The sequence below is a fragment of the Dermacentor andersoni genome, chromosome 3, assembly GCF_023375885.2.
Source record: "Dermacentor andersoni chromosome 3, qqDerAnde1_hic_scaffold, whole genome shotgun sequence".
Classification (NCBI taxonomy): domain Eukaryota; kingdom Metazoa; phylum Arthropoda; class Arachnida; order Ixodida; family Ixodidae; genus Dermacentor; species Dermacentor andersoni.
The window spans coordinates 19,551,100-19,572,537 of NC_092816.1; the positions used below are offsets into that span (position 1 = coordinate 19,551,100).

Consider the following 21,438-nt stretch of genomic DNA (forward strand, 5'->3'; position numbering starts at 1 on the left):
CAAAGGCCGTGGCCGAGCTGCACGACACACGGTCCAACGAGCCGAAAGCGTATTCTCGAGCGTGTGACCTAGGTTTTCTGCTGGTTACAATGGGTGACCCGCGTCCTCATTCGGCGTTCACCGGGGTAAACCCGGTCCGTACGCCGTACGGAAACACTTCTACACGTCTATCCGGCTAACCAGGAGTTAAATACAGTAGCCCGACACACAACAACCGCTTCAATTTCACACGAAAGCGGCGAACGTAAGCCTAACACGGTCAAAAACGCGAAATACTCCGTGGGGTACCGTTGAGAAAAAGCATGTACTCACCAAAGCGAAGAAATTTGTGTGACAGTCCTCTAAACTTGCGCCGTTCGACACTACCGTTGCATGCGTCATGCTGTCGCCATCATATTAAATGTCCGTAGGACAAAGGGTAGGTTCTAGGTGGTCTCCAAATCCATGAATTTAGGAAAAATCCCGAACCCAATAAAAATTCATCAGAAGATGGCGACAGAAGATGGCGGATAGGAAACAACAACGCGCTAAGTGACAGGAACAGTCATTGGATGACAGTAGTCACGTGCTTTGGTCATGTGGTTCCAGGTCGACTACATTAAGATGGCGGCGCCCAGTGTTCGTGGAAGGTTGTGAGCATCTGTAGAGAAATATACACTCAGATAATGGCTCTTTTAGCATTTCTGGGCTTCCTTGCTGCATTTATTATTACCCTTTGTATTGTCGTCGGCATTGCTTCCCGGTAGGTTCCACTATTGTGTAGAGAACTTTATTTTTATCACAGTTTTCATTTAAGCAAACCGGTAAATCGTTTCGTAAGCAGGATTTGAGTAATGTTACGGATTAAACTTTCACCTGCTTAATTGTTTTTGCAGCTTTAAAGTTGCTTACACATGATATTGTTCTTCGAAGTCAATATATAATCGTTTTTATCGCTTATCGACAATGCGCGTCGATAAACTCTGTCGTTCGCGCAGTTTCATGGGAGTGTTCCAATCAGCTTGCACAATGATGTGCCATTTCTCTCTTGTCCTCACTGAAAACATGATTGACAGCCTCAATTTGGTGCTTTTATTGAGCTCTTGGTTTTCTTCAACTTGTTTTTGTCCTTCATAAGATGATGTATTTATGCGCAGGTCTGTTTCGTGGTACTTATCCAAAGTTCTACGACAACGTTTCGGTATTAAACTCAAGATCGGAAAGTTCGGCTTTTTCTCCATACAAGAAGTTTATCTGCAGTTCAGAGATGGAACTACGCTGGTAATAAACAATTACATACATTTGCTGCCTTTTCATGTTTTATTTCTTGAAGTCAGTGCTTTTGTGGGACTATGAAAAACACTGTCGTGGGGAAAACTCTCTTTCGTAGGCAACACATATTGAAACACTGTACTTTTTCTGTACTCTAGGAAGTGGAAAAAGCTTGGCTTACCAGTAACCTGATTTCTACAAAGCACAGGTATGCATAAGTAGAAAACATTCATGCAGCAAATGTGCACGTGAGACTGGATTGCATGTTGTGACGTCAAGTGTAAGGAAATATGTGTATTCGTACAGCCATTTGAGGTATTACATGAATATAACCACAAGCCCCATGTGCATTTGTGCAGCTCCCTTGTTGTCATCTGCTTGGGGGATGTGCGACTGCAGGTTCATTTTGACAAGCTGTTAGAAAATAAGGCATCAGATCGTGGGCCGCCTGACAAAAGTGCAGAGAGATTCAAGTTGCAGCTCTCAAGGAAGGCCAGGGCCATCTTTAAGGTATGACCATTGCTTGCTTCTTGTGTTTAGCTGGTACGTACACCTGGTACACCGTTAATCATATGTTAAATAGCAAACATTATTCTTGTTTCATTGTTGACGTTTAGTACTGTAGGTGTATAGGTAAGCAGGCAAGTCGGGATATTGGAGCTGTGTTGTAGTACTGTCGGTCAATCACTTTTGTGGCCAATACTTTCAGTGGACACGGATTGTCTATACCAGCGGCCAGAACACCAATCATAGTAAACGCCACATCACCCGAAAATCAAAGTACCCTCAAAGGTGATCAACCGTAGGTACAGCCCCTGCATTGTCATCTTCAAACGATGTATCAGCAGTAATTTTCTTTACTGCTGATCCCAAACAAGTCCTGTAGTGGATGAATGTTAAGCCCTCACTGACAGACCTTGAAAGATGCAGTCTGTCCTTTGAGTCATTTAGATGAGTGATGTCTGTCCTAGTGTCAGCCAATATGACAATCTGCCTGCCTTGATCTTGAAATATACAAGTGCTGCATTTCAGACTTATTGGTACGACATCTTTTCTAGCGGTTAGTGCAATAACTTGAGAAAAGACAGATTACAAGGTGCACACTCATGTTCTGTCCATTCTTTCTCAAGTTTTTGCACTAAACATTAGAAAATGTGTCTTGAAATATAGACTTAATGTACCATGGAGAGCAAACAACAGAGCCCATGCCCAAAGCATACCTGAAGGTGCACTGCACACCATCGGCCCGTCATCCTTGTCCACATGCATGAGCATATTGTTTTCACGCAGAGTGCGGGGCTACTCCCCCAACTGCAATTATGCTATAGTATATTGTTCTGTGTTTCTTTCCTCACCCGACTGGCTACAGTGATATTCCGACTCAGCCAGTACTGTTTTAGTGGCTAGCGCCGTCATCGCTCATGCAACGCTGACACATGCACGGTTTCCTGACCTGCATCACTTTGCTTTTGCTCTCACCGTAAAACAGCTTCCACTGTCTAACCATAAGGTGAATTAATGCAGGACTAAGTCTTGCCGCACGAGCAATGATGGCGCTAGCCACCATAACGGTACTGTCAAGGTGGGAGCGGCACTGCAGCAGGCCGGGTGAAGAAACAAGTATCGAACAATTTAGTATAGATGACATGATCATAGCAGGGCAGGCAGCCTCGCACTTTACGGGAAAACCATAAATATGTACATGTGTACAAGAATGACTGGCCGACAATGCGCACTGTACCTTGTCAGCGCCTGCTCTACTGCTCACATTTAATTCGCCCTCAATAATACATCTAAGCCAGCAGAAGGGGATGTGTTGAAGGGAATGGCACACTTCTCATCAGGATTAATTTCCCACTGTATAGTCCTTGAGTGCATCACTACACTGTGTCTCACATACTCCATGCAGTGCAGCCAAAACTAAGAGCCTTTTCAGCCAGTCAGGAAAGTGAACAACCAATAACATGGCAACCATCTGCAGTGTGTTAACCTGCGGCCTTGTGGTTTTCTGTGGAGAGGGGCCAACATATTTATGCAGTTTCAAAATGCTCTTGGAAGCGTATTGTTAGACAGCAGCTAGTCGTAAACGCCTTTCTTTTGGTGGGGGGGGGGGGGGTGAGGGCATTTGCAGCCCATTTTTAAGTTTCACAAAGTGGTCATGTGCATTGTTCAAGATAGCGCTTGTGTGTCCACTTGCCTGTCCTCATTGTCAGAGCACTTAAATATTCCTAACCACACCTTACCAACGAGACCGTATGTGAACGCTTGTCATGTCCATGATGATAACACTCCTCATGGGGAAATGCGACAACAGTTTTTTCGCAAACCTATTTTACTGTGTTGCCTGCCCATCTCCGCATAACAGTGACCTGCTCTCTTATTTGCGTGTACTGTACTTTCAGTGCTGTAGAAAATTATTTTTTCAATTCCTCATCATGAAACAATAAGGTGCCTGCTTTGGCTACTAGTTGCATTGAGGTACTCATTCCACAAGGAATTTGAACTAAATCTGTTCACTGCTCAGTGTAGTATGGAGTCATACATGATTCTTCGAAGACAATTAATGTAAAAAATTGTCTAATTGTCACATAGTTGTTGCCTTTTTCTAGGTCAACATCTGGGCAACTACACTTTCCTTACCTGTGAACTCGACCTCCTCTGTCCACTTACAGAATGATCGCTTGTTGACAAGCATGAATGTGGGAGCGTTGTCATACATTGAATAAGTTCTGAGGGTATCTCCAAGGTAATTTTTCACACAAAAGGCTATGTCTGCTGTCTACCTGGCTGTAATTGTTTATGAGAAGGCAGCTGAGCTGAGAAACAAGGGGATCCTTTGAACACCGCTACGCAGGATGAGTCCAAGGATTGAATAAGTGCACGAAAGCTGAGGTGCCAAATGAAGTCTGTGACCTCTTCCAATTTCTAGCTGATTTGTGTCAGGCAAATTATCACTTTCTTGTTTTGTTGAGGCGGCTTCCAAATATTTTGTGAGAATTTCAAATGAAGTGAAGAATCAGTCACTTTCGTGAGGTACTATATTCTTAAGCTAATTAAATGCATTATGCTTTAATTTCATATAGTATGTCATAGAAGCAACTGTTTAGGACCTTGCAAAACATCACTGTGCAGATTAATTACACCAAAACACGCCGTATGTACTATAGGCATTGTCGAACGATGGAACTACATAATGTTGCAGACCTCTGGCTGCTATGACACACCTGTAGCTTCCACTAAACTGCATGGAGTCGGTGAGAGAAATGACTTGCACTGAGGCTGCCTTGTTAGAGGACTAGCAAGGTGAGAGGCTATGTCAGTAGCGTCACATAAGCTATCTGTAGGATGTGAATCCAGGAGGTTATATGAAACTGAAAGTATTCCATAAAGTACTGATTGAAAATATGGCTCTTGTCTTGGTCCTTGGCCAAAAAAAAAAAAACCATTTTGTGTCCACATAATTAACATTGTGCATATCTCCATTTCATACCAACTGTTCTCAATGATGCCTGCATTTCTATCCTGTGGAGTAAGCTCTGTAATAATGTGTGAGCTACAGTGCCAATATGTACTAAACCATTTCTCATATGCATTTACTTGTTGTGATATTGCTGATTAAATAGTTTGGAATAATGCTCACTTCCTCACATTGTTCTTTTTCTCCTTTCAGCGACTGTCAGTTCATATTTGCAATGCAAGCGTGATGCAGTTAGGAGCTCCATCACAGGACTGCCTGCTTCATGCTACACTTAGAGAAATTGCATTTCACGTGATTGCACGTGACTCTGAGTACGTATCCCTTTTAAGTGATCTTCACTTTCGCTTTCTTTCATTATTTCCTCGATTCTGCTTTAATCACTTCTTTACATCCCTAAAATCTCTTTTCTACCTGGCAGCAAGAAGTCAACACAGTCTTTTTTAAGCATTTGTGGTATACTGCTCGAATTAGTGGTAGTGAATAAGTGCTACTTAAAATGTGAAGCTCACTGTGGCACACAGATCTGAAGTTGTGTATGGCCACCCTTCCTTCGTGGCACATTCTGCCATGCCTTTATCAGCCCCTTTTGCTGCTTCAAGGAATTGTCGTGCTTCATATGTGCGGTTGCACTGCAAGTGCTTTTCTCAGCATCCGCAGCGTTTGTGCTGCCCTTCCTGCCATCCCTCATTCTGTGTCCCTGATCATGTTGCATTTGTTTACTGCTGAAGTAGGGTGGAGCTCTGTCTGTACTAGACATACAGCAACATTTTTATTGCAATATCAATTACAGATGGTCGAGGGTCATTTGCGCTTTCCGTACTGTTGTGCTGTCTCACTATCAACGGCACATGTGTGGCTTGTGTCTAGAGGGTTAGGGGGTTTCCAGAAACAAGAAGTGTGTTTAGCTGCAAAAACAATGAAGCGAAGTAGACACACCATCAGTGCGCCACTCGATTTAATTGGTGGCGGAGCCAGGGTAGTCATGGGGGCGATCCCCTTGTAACGCCCACTGACACCGCTACGCTGGGACACTGATGTTGGTGCTGTCAGCCGGCACCTTGGTCAAAGAGGGGGAAAATAAAAAGAAAATAAAGATGGGATGGCAGCAGGTGCTCAATGCGAAAGCACGGTACATGCAAGGTTGTTCTGGAAGCTTACTACTGTTGCGATTATCAGCACGTCCCAAGTTCTCACCGCTGACTACCACTGTTGCGAAGTCGGGGGTCCGTGTGGCCAATGAAGTTTCCATCAATGCTGCCGTGCCAGGTGCTGGGAGAAAGGGTTTCGAGCAACATTTAAGAGAATGAAGAAAAAGGAATATATTAAAAAATGTATGTGGTTGAAAATACAAAAGGGCTCCAACTATTCGAGCACACTATGGTAGTGTCTTAGCATGTCCAAGTCGCACTGCTTCCAAGCGTCTTCCTCCTCAGCCATCCGGATCAGCTTTTTACGCCTGAGTCGTCATTGTTCATGGTTTTCGCCAATCCGGCGTCAGGAGATAAATCCCGGCGTCGGTGAGCTGGTTGCCCCTTTCGGTGCACCGATGTTGTCGGTGAGCTGGGGCCCCTTTCGGTGCGCCCGCTCGTAAACGCACGCACATCACTGGGAACAAACAGGGAAAGTAGGGGGAATGCACACTGACTCCGATCTCTAGCGTGGTCATGCCAGCTTGTGCGGCTGACAGGTGACAAGAAGCGTAGCGTTGCACAGACCTTCACTCCGGTGGGAACAGGCCAATTTGGGCTGCTGGCAGGTGTGAAGAATCGAAGCGTGAAGCGAGACAACTGCATGTCGCAGATGGTGGCATTCCCTGCTCTGAAGGGCCGCCGGGCACAACACTACACTGTCCCTCTTGTTCGGGTGCTCCGCTGCGACCCCTCCGTTCTTTACAGAGGGGAGCCAGAGAGAATGTGCCTTTCACCGAGCAATGCGCGGCCATAGCTAACTGGCTAGAGCCACAATTGAACCCACCACTACCGTCGTCGCAGTCCCGCTACGTCAGCCCATGGTTCGCATAGTTTGAGGCAGCTCTGGTGCTGAACAACATAACGATCAAGGAGTTCAAGTAAGAGGTACTCCTCAGTGTCTTGCCACTTTATCTCCAGCTCCGCCTCAGCATTCCATCATCTGGCACGCGCCCCTATGACAAGCTACGGCAGGCCATGCTGAACTTCTGTGGCGCTACGTACCCCCCTCTTCCTGAGGTTGTCTGCACAGTACACAACTCACCCCATGCCAAACGTCCTCAGCGAACGATCAGACTTTCCTGCGAGCCTTCATCAGCTTCACTTTGCCCGGCCAGCCCGTAGCTCACTCACGATGCACTGCACCCCTTCACCAGTTGCGCTGGATCGTTCTCGCCTCCTGGCAGGGTGTGCCACGTCCACCTCTAACACACACGTCGTGGCCCATCCAGTGCTTCAAATGAATTGCTTGTGCGTGCACCCTATATGCCACGCAGCGGTGCGGTCAATGATGCACTATTGACAGTGCTCATGAGAGCATCATCAATGCACCACTTACCTCACAAGCCTCGCCTTTCCGCCATCCTCAACACGCATGTGTCTACCGTCATCTCGTCAATTTGGTGCGCTACTCCCAATGGCATCTGTTCATCAAGTCCCTCGCCCCTTATGGAGCACCCAGTGCTGCCTGCCTGAGTTCTGTGGTAGTGACTCTATGCCTTTCACACTGATTACTTAACTAACCATGGACCTTTTTGTCATGCATTCACACTAGCCATTTCGCCGTTCCGTCTGGGTGGGGGGCCCCGTAGCACCCACTAATGCCACAACGTGGGGATGCTAAGGTTGGCGCTCTCAGCCAGCGCCGTGGTGAAAGACGAGGAAAATAAAGATGGGATGGCAACATGTGCTCAATGCAAAAGCACAGCATGTGCAAGGTTGTTCTAGGAGCCGACTACACTAGTCCTTTTGGTCAGGCGCTCCACTGTGACCCCTCGTTTCCTTACGCCCTCTCCCATGCACATGGACAAAACTACTTCGCCGTCGCACCAAAAACAAATAGGCAAAAGGCACGTCCGCATCAGCTCCCGTCTGATTGGAGAAAAAGTGACTACATTTGTGCTTGTTGGGAGAAAGAATTTTGCTGGCCACACTGGTAATGCTTGACGCTTAAACATTGGCCAGAAAGGGGGAGGGTGCAATGAAGAGGGAACAGTATTGGAGAAAGCACAGAAGATGGAGCAAGAAAGTATAGAGGCCTATTTACTAATTACAGCACTTACAATAGTGAATATTAGGGCAATTCGCTCAGATATAGAGGTACGAAAGCATACTTAAAGGTGTGAAATTGAACAGTGATCAAGCTGAAGACTATGAATAATCGATTATGGACAACACATTTTATAAATCAATATTGCAGTACCTCTAAGAAATAGGCTTGCATGCTTATATTTAGTTTCATACTGGTGTTATGCAGTGTGGCAACCCAAGCAAAAGAAAAATGCAAGCCGATGGGCATTGTATCTAGGAAGATTCCAGATATTTTGGGGGGTTTCAGCTTTGTTGACAGCCAGTGTCGAGGTGTTTTCGAAGAGGACACACAAGTTCATACTCATCGCTGCTCCCTCCAGGCATGTTTGCCTATGACAGACACATGGCGATTACGGAAGTGGAGAGAGAGAAACACTTTATTGAAGGGAAAATTGACAAACCATGCAAAATGCTGTCTAAGCTGCACATTTTGCTTTGTTGAAAGAATGATGACTTTGCCATTCTTTTGAAGAATGACCAGCCCTTGCTTTATGCCTGTTACCGGTTACACAAAGTGCACAACTGATCAATCTTACGTGGATATGAGATGCGCAGCCTGACCTTGCTGCTTGCAAGTAGGTGCCATAAAATGTATAAAGAAAGAAGGGGGCGTGAAAAGTTATAGACATAGGGAGGGCATCTTGTCAATGCCCGATCCCTGGACACCAGACAGCCGTGGCCAGTTGCCAAGCTGACGCCCATCTACTCGTCGTAACACAAGCTGCTTGCTGCTGAGAGCCCATCTTAACCAACTGTCTCGGCAATTTTCAGAACAGCCTGGTATCAGGTGAGATGACACTCGGAGCTACTAGCTCTCTGTGAATAGTACTATGGATGCCATAATTTTGACAAAGGCTTTTAAACAGGAAGCAGCCTTGCTTCGGTACTGTCTGCCTCATCAATTACCAAGTGCGACCAAATGATATGTCTTGCGTGATGACTACAATACCATGATCGCATGTTACCTCGAAACATCTTTTTAAACAAGTTGGACTTCAGGTCACTGAAAGCGAGTGAAACTTGCATGCTGTGGTACTATCAAAATTATAGCACCAAGGTTCGTTCCTGTATCTTTAAATGCAGAATAATGTAGCATGCCCACAATGCCGTAAGCGTGAGTGATAGGCGACTTGCAAAATAGTTTGAATTAATAAAGGCAAGGCGCAGAAGACCAGGACTCAAGAAGAAGAACACAAACGACAGGACCAGCGCCACTAGAGACTGGCAAGCTGAAAACACGATCAGGTTGACGCACAAAAATGGTAGGATCGGTGCGAAATCTTTGTTGAAAGAAATGGCCCAATATAGAAGAAATATGCTCAAGTAAAACTCTTGCTTGGGCTAGTTGGTTCATGCTTGAATTAATAAAGGCAAGGCGTTTTGCCATTTTGTGCGTCAACCTGATCGCCATCTCAGCTTGCCAGTCTCTAGTGGCGCCGGTCCTGTCGTTTGTGTTCTTCTTCTTGAGTCCTGTTCTTCTGTGCCTTGCCTTTATTAATTCAAGCATGAACCAACTAGCCCAAGCAAGAGTTTTACTTGAGCATATTTCTTCTACATTGGGCCCTTTCTTTCAACAAAGCTTTCGCACCGATCCTGCCATTTTGTGCGTCAACCTGATCGCTGTCTCAGCTTGCCAGTCTCGAGTGGCTCCGGTCCTGTCGTTTGTGTTCTTCTTCTTGAGTCCTGGTCTTCTGCGCCTTGCCTTTATTAATTGAAGCATGGACCAATTAGCCCAAGCAAGAGTTTTACTTGAGCATATTTCTTCTACATTGGGCCCTTTCTTTCAACAAAGCTTTCGCACCGATCCTGCCATTTTGTGCATCAACCTGATCACTGTCTCAGCTTGCTAGTCTCGAGTGGCATCGGTCCTGACGTTTGTGTTCTTCTTCTTGAGTCCTGGTCTTCTGCACCTTACCTTTATTAATTCAAGCTTGAACCAACTAGCCCAAGCAAGAGTTTTGCTTGCCAAATAGTGCCTGCCCTGTTTTGTACATAGCCATGGCCAAACCACTCTCTAGAAGATCTGCACTGAAACAAGTCTGGGATGCAAACAAGGCACACAATAGTGTGCTGTCTTGCTTTTTTTTTTCTGTGGCCCTATGTTTAGCACTGTTCATTTTTCCAAATCATGTAGCAACTCGGTCATCAACATACATTATATAAATGCATCAATTTGTAAACGAAATGCTATAATTTTTTTAAATATCATTATGCTTAAATATAGCATAAGTATGATAGCATAATTTGATGTGAAATAGCTGCACTCTTTAGCAGTGAAAACTTTTTTTCAGAAGTTAAGCAAGATGTTTCAGCGGTGTAAAAACTTGCAATTCTCGTTGTTAAAGCATTGTTGTCCAAGGAGGGCTAGAAGTTTGTCTTTGCATGGTGTACAACCTCCATATATATTGCTACGTGCTACTCAGATATGATGATGTCGACTCTTGGATTTAGCGGGATGTACTCGTAAGTGGCCACTGCTGATCTGATGACAATGACGTGCCTTGCTTTAAGTTGGCTAGCTTCCATCTTAGCCTGTGCTTGCTACCCTTGTAAGTGCACCCTGTAAATAGTTTCCCTACTGTGATTTCATGTGACATTTCTTTGGTAGAGGTGCGGGGTGTCTCTTCTGACGATGGAATTTCACAGCGGACGCCACCTTGAAACTACCTCCAGACCTCCAGGTGATGGCACATCGCCGCCAGCTATGCCTGCGACTACTACTTAGTATTAATAAAGGGAAATCAGACATCCACCTATTCGTAGGAACTGCTACAAAGGAAACCAATATGGTTTCCTCAAAAGAAGAGCCTCGCAGTTGAAGATAAATTTATCCTGCTCCGGGACTCGAACCCAGGACTACCGCCTTTTCAGGGCAGCTTTTGTAGGTAGCAATTGCTACGAATGGGTGGATGTCTGATTTCCCCTTATTAGTTACTTCTCTCCACCTTGCGGGTTTCCGCAAAACTATTATGTCATACTACCCAGTATATCGCCCTCGCACAGCGCCGCGATCCCGGGACCTTTTCTGGGGCGAACAGCGTTGATGTGAATGAGTGGTTCAGCATGTATGAGCGAGTCAGCAAGCAGGATGACTGGAATCCAACTATAATGCTGGTAAATGTCATATTTTACCTCAACGGTTCCTCCTCGCATCTGGTTTTGGTTCCTTGAGGACAACCTCACCAGCTGGGACGCATTCAAGCAGCAGCTCCGCGACCTTTTCGGCAACCGGTTTGGTCGACAGCTTGCCGCCAAAAAACAACTGGTGGACCGAGCAGCGGTGGAGACTTCTGCACAGGCAGCTTGCTGGTGATCGAAGAGGCTTTGGCAACGTCAGAGAGACCTCACCGGGTACGACCGATGGCGCTGATAAAGCTTGCGACACCCATGCGCAACCCACGTGAAGAAAGTTTCCTCCTCTGCCCAGACCTTCTTGACGTTTACCGTGGGTGACACCGTCTTAGGACATGGGATTCCCGCAAGTGTCATTTCATACAGCCAGGGGAGTTGGCATATTGTTGTAGCAGTTTCCACAGGTGTGGAAACTGCTGCACTTGCTATTGCCCCCTTTTGGATGAACTGCATTTATGTAAAATGGAAAAGCAAAGGAAACATTACAAGAACATTGGGCTTGGTTGGCGCAAGCACCAATGTCACTAGCTTGGTGAAGACGAGTGCGCACATTCAACATTTATGTCGGCAATGGCTGTGATTATATAGCCATACATTATATAGGGCTATTATATAACAGTTATATAACATTATATAACATTAACATAACATTATGTAACCGTACATACTTCATTATTATTTCTGGTGACGTTTGCACGCTAGCAAATGTTGTGAATTGCCTTGTGCCACTGTGGTTCTTCACCGTCACAACAGTGTGACAATATGAACCAGCTTTGACGTGAAGTGAGGGAAAAACCTGTAATGCTAAGGGCAGATCTTGCCAGATCATGGTGCCAACGTGTCTACTGGTGCTGCCTGGTGTTGCATAGCTCAGTATGTACATAGAAGAAGGTGACAAAGTGGAATGCTGAGTATGAGACGTGGGAGATCTAGGGCTGGCCCCAATATCTGGCATGTTCAAGTTTCATCTCGGTGTTTCATCTAGCTGCCTCACTCTGCGTCACACCAAGTGATACAGTGCCACTAGAAATGCCGGTGCCAACCTATCGCTTGATGTAGACTGTCATCCTACATGGTTGCTGCCCGGTTTATTTATTCATGGGCCTAAATGCTTTCTTTTTCCAGCCTTTGGCTGTTAATCACCTTGTGTATTTTGTTTTCGCTTGTGCAGGTATTGTGTTAGCCTGGGTGTCTTTACTGCAGTGCTTCGAATATTTAAGCATCCTCAGGTAAGTAAAGACGTGAATTCTTTACTGCAAAATTGCTAAAAAAAATACTCATAATAATGAGGTTGCACTGGAAGTTAACCATGTGTGCATCTTGTTTAATATTGTTTTAATGATGGAGTCAGAAAGTTGTGCAAATGAGTATATTCAGGTTCTTGTCAGCTGCATTTGAACAGTAACTATGCAAAAGCACAAATCAGATTGAACCTAATAGGCTTGTTGTTCAAGGTGAGGTGTTACTGAAAATATACTACAAAATGTGGCAAAGTCAATTTATATTTATACGGTTTATGTTGGTTGAAGCAAACAAAGGCAGCTTCTGTTGCCTCCTGTAGCTCGCAAAGTAGCCTTGACCTGTTCAAACAAAAATTTCTCTCACCGAAGGTGGTACCATGTGGGACTTGTTATTTTTCATTTCTGTGTAATATGACTCCACTTAAAGGGCCCCTCACCAGGTCTGGCCATTTTGAACTGACAAGCGCAGTGCATACAATGTGCACTAACGATGTGTCTGCTAAATATTACATCCTTACATGCCGCAAAAAGAGCTTAACTTTCAAACGAAACACCGTGTGGCCCTCCTTGTGGGCGCCGGGCTCCCAGCCAGAGTGTCAATATCAGTTGCACGTGTGCGCCTACATACATGGCAGTGCGGTCACTCGCAGCGACACGCGACTTTGAGAATTATTCAAGGCAACATCAGTTATATTTTTTATGTGCTGCTTCAATAAGCCAATTAAAGTTCAGAGTAGTCATAAAACATACAAACCAAATATCTGCATGTTTTTGCTTTACTTGGTACTGTAGCAAGAGAGATGTATACTTCCGTTTCTTCTGCTGGTTGCAGTGCTTGTGCGCAGAAGATGAAACTGTCGTTTTCTGCTGTGTTCCTGCACCACGATCATGCTCTTTCATCCTCTCACATCTGCCTCATTGCTCTTGGCAGGCACTGAATTATACCACTAGTAAGGTGTTCTCGCGCAGAGCGCGTAAAATCATTTTCTGGGCAAAACAAGAGAAGCACGACAGCTCACATGCAAAACCATCACCATAAGTGCACTACTCAGCAAAAGCATGAGAGAGAAAAAACATGTCGATCGCGTGATCCTCCTGGCCCAGTGTGGGAGAGGAAATTTTACTTGTGAAGCATAGACTGGGAAAGTGGAGAGAGTGTCTATGTTGTTGGAAATTCTTGCCTCCTGAAATAATGGGTTTGCGGCACTCCAGATATTTCTATCCCTGCTATTAATTAATTTGAAAAATTATTGCGGTAGTACACTTCTTAGAGGGAACAGAACAGCTTCTAGCGTATACCCAAGATTTGCTGTGTGGCTTGGTGAGGGGCCTTTAAGAACAGTTCACGACCGACCATGTTCTACATTCAGTTTTCTGTATCTGATAATGCATGAGTGTGCTGGTTTTGTAGGATGCAAGCAGTAATGACTCCTGCCTAGCCCACTTTTGTGTGACACTTCAAGGGAATGCTGCCTTTTCTGATGAGGACTTCAGCATTGTTCATGTAAGTCATCTTAAGCACTGTAGAAAGGATGTAGCTAAGTCAGCTGGACTATTGTTGAGTCAACTGACTTTGCAGAATCACTGTGAGTGGTTCAGTGACTATGGCATTCTGCTTTTGAGCACAAGGTTGTGGGTTCGATTCTAAGCCGTGATGGCAGCCACATGGGCAGAATGCAGAAATACTCATTTATTTATTTTATTTATTTATTTATTTATTTATTTATTATTACCCTCAGGGCTTACAAGAAGCATTATAGAGGGGAGGGGCATTAGAATATCACTACATGTAAAATAAATACAAGGAGAAGTGAAGAACAGTTATACCGCAAATAATATACAGCAACAACAAGTAAATAAGCACAAAAGTAACAAGGCAAAAATAAACACTTAAAAATCAAGTAACAAGAATATAAAAAACGAAAACATGGAATAATAGCAATGAAAGAAAACGATAGCAATAGGTGACAACGTGATAGTGACGCAGTTTTGAAGTAGGCTTATAATTCGTTTGATAGTGCTCTGCGAAAACGGTCTGTATCAGTGATAGCGACTAGTGACGCAGGCAGGTGGTTCCACTCAAGACATGTTCTCGGCAAGAACGAGTGTGAGTAGGTAACTGTGCGCTGCGCAGGTACATGAACTTTGAAGCGATGATCGATACGTGTGGAGACATAAGATGCTGGTGTAATGTACCGGTACTTGAGCTCGTGGTTATGATAGTAGATTTTATGAAAGAGCGAAAGACGAGATAATTTTCTTCGGGAAGAGAGAAGGGGAATGCCAAGAGCAAGTTTCATGTTAGTAACGCTAGAAGTACGGTGATAATTGTTAAGAATGAAGCGGACCGATCGATTTTGGACACTTTCAAGGATATTTATTAGAGTAGCATGGCCAGGGTCCCATATCGAGCATGCGTATTCGAGGTTAGGCCTGACATAAGTGACGTAGAGTTGTTGTTTTAGTTTCGGTGGAGCTAAAGAAAAGTTACGCCTGAGATAGCCTAGCATGCGGTTAGCTTTCGACGTGATGTATTCGATGTGTCTTTTCCATGAAAGATTGTTAGCAATATACACACCGAGATATTTGTAAAAAAGTACTGGGTCAAGGGGAGTATCATTAAGTATGTAGGCGGGGCAAGCTGACTGGTTACGGGAAATTCTCATTGTTTTGCATTTAGAAGTGTTTAGTTCCATTAGCCAATGCTTGCACCATGCTGCAGTGTTACTGAGATCATCCTGGAGTGTTAAAGTATCGTTAGTGCTTTCAATCTTGCGGTATATAACATAGTCATCAGCAAATAGACAAATGGAACTTGCAATTTGGTTAGGAAGATCGTTGATATAAATTAAGAAAAGTAAGGGTGCCAAAACAGAGCCTTGAGGTACCCCTGAACCGACCGGAACTTCAGGAGAATCGTTATCATTAATGCTTACATATTGTGTACGGTTAGAAAGAAACTCTCGAATCCAGTTGAAGACCAGGGGATCAATATTTAGCTGGCCGAGTTTTAGTAGGAGTAAGTGGTGGTTAACTCTGTCGAAGGCTTTTGCAAAATCTAAAAATATACAGTCTACTGTAAAGCCAGCGTCTAGGAAAGTATGGAGATCGCTACAGAATGTTAATAACTGCGTTTCGCATGAGAAGGACTTACGGAACCCATGTTGACTGTTATGGAAAAACTGGTTTGATTCCAAAAAGTTGACAAGATGAGAGAAAATTATGTGTTCAAATATTTTACATGGTACTGATGTCAAGGAAATAGGTCTGTAGTTGTACGGGTTATGGGTGTCGCCTGACTTGTGAAGTGGAATCACCTTTCCTTTTTTCCAGTCTCTGGGCAAGGAGCTATTGTTCAGAGATTTTGTAAAAATCAAGTTTAATATAATGGAACTATATTCGGTAGTACCTTGCAAGAATTTGGACGTAATGCTATCAATACCGCACGAAGAGGATCTTTTTAGTTTGTTAATAATAGAGCAGATACCAGATGAGTCGAGTAAAATCGGTTCCATTGGAAAGAAACTAGGTGCTATGAATGGTGGAGAGCTGCCAGAGTGAGTGGGGCAAAATGAATGTCGGTATAATACTCACTTACGGTATAATGTTCACTAGAACATCTTCCACAGCAAATTTTTTTTAAATGCTCTAAGACAACTGTTGAATTCAACTGGCACTTCTCAAAGTAGTGCAGTAACTTAGAGGAAGCATAATGAACATTATGATTATGGGTGTTCGAATAGTGAAATTGCTGAATCAAGTAAAACATAAATATTTAAAAAAAGAAAGCCTTCGAATTTGAAATATTTTCTTATCTCTAAGCAAAGTGAAACATTTTAACAGAATTGAATATTTGACAACTTTATTTAATGAATTGTCAAATCAAATGCAAATTGAATAGGAAAGATTATTTTATTTGTATACACTATTTCAAATATTTACACACCCCTGCTTCTTAGTTTTCTTTTTCAAAACATTTTGTTATGTCTTGCTTCTTACGAGTTTACTTTAAATTGCACCTTCCTTCAACAGCTTTGCTGAAAAAGGAAAGAAAAAAGACTGGTCTCATTTTCGTGCAATGGGTGTCAAATCATTTACTTTATAACTTATGTTGAATGTAACATCGCTGAAAATTTTAAACTGTGTTCTCAATTACAAACATGTTCAGCTATTTCGTTGTTTCTCTTATTGTGCAGAACACAACACTGAGCATTCAACAACCAGAAATCATTCTTTATGAAGGTAAGCCCAACAATATTGTTTAAGGTTGGTCACTATGGTTGTTCAATTTTTCTTGACAGTTGCGCCAGTACACTATAACAGATTTATTCAAGGACACTTCAAAAGTGTATTTTAGATAGGGTACATATGTCCTTTAAAAAAATGTATTTCAGGTATGAGGTGCAGTATTAAATTTCATGTCGGATAAAGATTACTCATTTCGTGTTTCGAACGATGAAATACATTCCTCTAAGTCTCAGTGTAACATGTACATGCCAGTGCAACATACTGCAGAGGGAGTCCATCAAATTTGTTGAATTTCAACTTTTCATTTTCAAGTGAATGCATAAGCAAATTTTCAGACTTCTAAAATTAGGTGCCTGATGAAATGTGTTGTGCTTCACTTTGCATAATACCATATGCTCATACCAGATCATGTTTGGCTAATTATGCTGCCATGTTGTTCCTATTTTCTTGCAAAAGAACTGCAATGACTGGTACTGAATAGTAGAAAATCATGGTTTTCTTAAGATCGCCCTTCATAATCTTCACTTTGTGGTGCCACATATACTCATAGGAGTACAAACCATGGGGGTTAGTCCTTAGTGAGCCATAGGGCTGCGTCAGCGGACGCCTCAAGTAATCAACGGAACCTCCAAGGAAATGTAGTTTAGCAGGATGCATTGTTGGGCAAGTTGGTTCATTGTATTTGGAAAGATTGGATGCGCTTTGTAGACGATCACAAGGAACAAGACGGGACAGGCGCAAACTAACAACTGAGGTTTATTCGAGGGAAACTTAAATATCACTTAAATATCACACTTAAATATCAGTTCATGCCAGCGCAGGCACATCAGGGTATCAGCAGCAGATAAGAAGAGAAAAAAGAACACAAAATCAGAAAAAACCCAATGGCGTGGCTCAGCTAATCATATTTTCTAGGAAACGTGCCTCCCTATTGTAAAGTATGATCGATGTGTCACTGATGCATGCTTGTCCCTTCTTTTTTGTATAATATGCCTCTAGAAGTTCCCGTGCTTTTTCGTTACTGCACTTGCGTAGTATCTTAACCTGGTTGAGCAGAGGCCTGCATTTATGATCTAGGCAATGCATGGGTAAATGACATTACTCCCGGTTTTTAATAGACCTTTCGTGCTCACGGATTCGCACGTTTAAACAACAGCCCGTCTGGCCTGTGTAAGTTTTTCCACATGTCAGGGGAATCTGATAAATAATGCCAACTTGGCAATCTACATGCAGGTTCTTGTGTTTTACGCCACAGCCACCTTTCTTCTTTCTGGCGTGAAGTCTCCCATTGCGGGCGCAAAGGTGACTCAGCTTGCAGGGAGCCAAGAAAATGAGTGGGACACCGTGCTTGGTTGCTATCTTCTTCAGATTGTGTGCAGTTCTATGGACATAAGGGATTATGACTGGCTTGGAAGCTTTGTTGGCAACATCGAGTATTGACTGCACCTTGTTTGGTGTACTTGACAAAGACAAAGTAGTACATGTTTTAGGTATGTTGACGATTTTCTTGTGCTGCTGAAGGAACGAAATGATTCTATGTATGATGATGCCATTGCAGACATTTTAAATCTCTTTGAGCATAATGCCTTAGGTCTAACCTTTACACATGAGCTCCCTGTCAATAACATTCTGCAGTTCCTTGACCTTAAACTTACCTTTGGTAATGAGCACGTTTGTTGCTGTTTCTGCCCCCACACACAAAAGCAACTGTTACCCTATGATTCAGCTCACTCTAATATCACCAAAAGGGCCATTGCTAAACAGATTATCGAGCAATCTCTGAAAAAGTCATGTACACATGCCATGCAGGCCAGCTTCGACGTGCAAATTTCTAGACTGAAAGAGGCTGGCTTCCCTGATTTGGTTGTGTTGGCAGTTGTTGAAACGCTCAAAAAGAGGCTAAAAGTGCCTAAAAAAGTAAACACTGATGTTGCCAACAAAGTTTCCAAGCCAGTCGTAATCCCTTATGTCCATAGAACTGCACACAATCTGAAGAAGATAGCAACCAAGCACGGTGTCCCACTCGTTTTCTCAGCTCCCTGCAAGCTGAGTCACCTTTGCGCCCGCATTGGAAGACTTCACGCCAGAAAGAAGCAAGGTAGCTGTGGCGTGAAACACAAGAACCCCCATGTAGATTGCCAAGTTGGCATTATTTATCAGATTCCCCTGACATGTGGAAAAACTTACACAGACCAGACGGGCTGTTGTTTAAACGTCCGAATTCGTGAACACGAAAGATCTATTAAAAACTGGGAGCAACGTCATTTACCCATGCATTGCCTAGATCATAAACGCAGGCCTCTGCTTAACCAGGTTAAGATCCTACGCAAGTGCAGTAACGAAAAAGCACGGGAACTTCTTGAGGCATATTATATAAAAAAGAAGGGACAAGCATGCATCAGTGACACATCAATCATACTTTACAATAGGGAGGCACGTTTTCTAGAAAATATGATTAGCTGAGCCACGCCATTGGGTTTTTTCTGATTTTGTGTTTTTTTCTCCTCTTATCTGCTGCTGATACCCTGATGTGCCTGCGCTGGCATGAACTGATATTTAAGTGTGATATTCAAGTGATATTTAAGTTTCCCTCGAATAAACCTCAGTTGTTACTTTGCACCTCTCTCGTCTTCTTCCTTGTGATCGTCTACAAAGCGCATCCAATCTTTCCAAATACTCCAAGGAAATGTTGTCCCACAAAGTGGCGAAGCCTGTCCATTCTCAACAGACTGGGCTTGGGCGCATATAACACGTTTCCCAAGACAAGCTTGCCTTATCGCAATTTTATAGCCTTACTGGTGCCATCTTGGAATATGTCACACCTTACCAGAGAACCAAAGTAATGTTGTTCTCTCAAGACGGGCGCTTAACTCAACACAGGAAAGCAAGCCCGAACTTGCGATGCTGAATTCCAAGCTGATCATGACAGGGGACACCCAAGACTGTACTAACGCTCAGTCCCGATTGGAGCAAGAAGCAAACTCTCTTGCAAAAAGGGCAAAAACACATAAAGGGCTCTGCTATCATATTGTTACAGGCCATTCCCGCATTCTGAAGAAGGTGCTGAGTAGGACGAGATAGAAGATGATCGAAAGAGTTTGTTCGTGGTTGTAGTTATTATTATTATTGTTATTTATTCAATACTGCAAACCTTGTGCAGGTCCAAGCAGGGTGGGTAAAAAGATAAACAAGTTTAAAGTTAAGTTTAAAAGTATCAAAGTGTTATGAAAGGCAATAAAGAATCATTCCAATTGGTTACGGTATGAGGAAAAAATTAAAACCTGAATACATCTGCTTGTGCAAGATACAGTGTCAGCAAAATAAGATAAGATGATGATGGCAACTATGCCTTGATGTTGAAGACAATAGATAGGGTGATGGTTAATTGCTAAGTCCCAATTCCAAAGCAAGAAATTGCAAATGTAAAATTTTCCTTCTTTGTTCGAGACACAGAACGCCATTAGCCTGCATTATCTCAAAAGGTGAGTCATATGGAGAAAATTTTGATTAAATGAACCTTACAGCTTTCCTCTGTACTTTTTTGAAACAGGTAATATTGTTTTTAGTAAACAGGTCACAAACAATGCATGCATGTTCAAGTTTTGGCCTAAATATAGTATGCAAGTAATTTTACACTCTGGGGTGAATTTTTAAGCTTATGCCTTAAAAAATATAGTTTACATAACGCAAAAGAGCAAATGTTATCTATATGTAAATTCCAGGATAAAGTATTAGTAAGTGTAACACCTAAATACTTGTATAGAGTCTCTTCCTGCAGTGGTGACGAACCTAGCCAGTACGTAAAAGAGAGTGGAACTTTTTGGCAAGAGAAGCAAAGAAAGACAGTCTTATCAGTATTGAGCTGCATATCCCGTGTTTCACACCATTCAAAAATGTTGGCAAGAGCCAAGTTAAGGTGGTCCCGATCTTAGTTGAAGTGATTTCTTGATAAAGCATGCAATCATCTGCAAACAACCTGATTTGCACGTTAGTATCAATTACAATGATTATATTGTTAATATACAGTAAAAACAATAATGGTCCTAGCACACTTTCTTGAGGGACTCCAGAGCCGACCGAAAGACAGCCCAACTGACGCTCATTAACTGCTACAAATTGTTAATGATTTGTTAAATAGTTCATTATCCATATGTTCAAAATTCCCAGAAGTTCAGTGTGTGTGTGTTTTTGTATTAGTTTGTCATGTGGAATTTTATTAAAAGCTTTGCTGAAATCTAGAAATATTGCATCAATCTGACCATTCTTATCAAGGCATGAAGCGCTTGAATGTATTACAGTAACTAACTGTGTAATTGTTGAGTAGCCTTTTCTAAACCCATGTTGGTATTTAGAGAGGACTGAGTGTTCGTCTAAAAATTCATTTATCTGATCGGCAATAATAAGTTCAATTAGTTTACAGCATGATGACGTAAGCAATATAGGATAGTAATTTTGTTATAGGGCCCGATCACCTTTCTTGTGTACAGGCACACTCTGGCTGTCTTCCAGTTATCCGGCAATTTTCAATGAAGTAAGGAAATATGATAAATAATAACAAGTAACATTGCAATGGACTCAGCATATCGCTTCAGAAACATATCTGTCATCATGGCTGTGACTTCTCTGTATATATTTTGTAAATATAATTTTGCCTGCTCTTTATCTAAGCCACAATATTGCTACAGGCAGCTGGCTCCTTGCAACATGCTGCTAATGGAACAGTGTCTCCTCGATTATCCTGTGTGTTCTCGTCTTGACTAATGGGCCTGGTCACGAGAAAGGCAATCTCTGTCAGCTTGAGCCTCTCGTG

The 21,438-nt window shown here is 43.0% G+C and overlaps 2 protein-coding genes across 6 annotated transcripts in view; one reads left to right on the top strand and one right to left on the bottom strand.

Moving 5' to 3' along the window:
• Window positions 1-499, bottom strand: part of LOC126519683 (mediator of RNA polymerase II transcription subunit 13-like) — a 176,105-nt gene extending 175,606 nt beyond the window's left edge. For all 4 annotated transcript variants that reach the window (XM_050169063.3, XM_050169055.3, XM_050169049.3 and 1 more), the window contains exon 1: window positions 313-499. In XM_050169063.3, coding sequence (XP_050025020.1) covers window positions 313-381 — 69 coding nt within the window. In that variant the 5' untranslated portion in view covers window positions 382-499. The remainder of the gene's footprint in view (window positions 1-312) is intronic.
• An 86-nt stretch (window positions 500-585) lies between these two features.
• The window catches only part of hob (bridge-like lipid transfer protein family member hobbit), a 136,054-nt gene continuing 115,201 nt past the window's right edge, over window positions 586-21,438 (top strand). For both annotated transcript variants that reach the window (XM_055065537.2, XM_050169087.3), the window contains exons 1-8: window positions 586-742; window positions 1,137-1,260; window positions 1,410-1,459; window positions 1,611-1,761; window positions 4,922-5,040; window positions 12,311-12,368; window positions 13,792-13,884; window positions 16,577-16,622. In XM_055065537.2, the coding sequence (XP_054921512.1) occupies window positions 666-742; window positions 1,137-1,260; window positions 1,410-1,459; window positions 1,611-1,761; window positions 4,922-5,040; window positions 12,311-12,368; window positions 13,792-13,884; window positions 16,577-16,622 (718 nt within the window). In that variant the 5' untranslated portion in view covers window positions 586-665. The remainder of the gene's footprint in view (window positions 743-1,136; window positions 1,261-1,409; window positions 1,460-1,610; window positions 1,762-4,921; window positions 5,041-12,310; window positions 12,369-13,791; window positions 13,885-16,576; window positions 16,623-21,438) is intronic.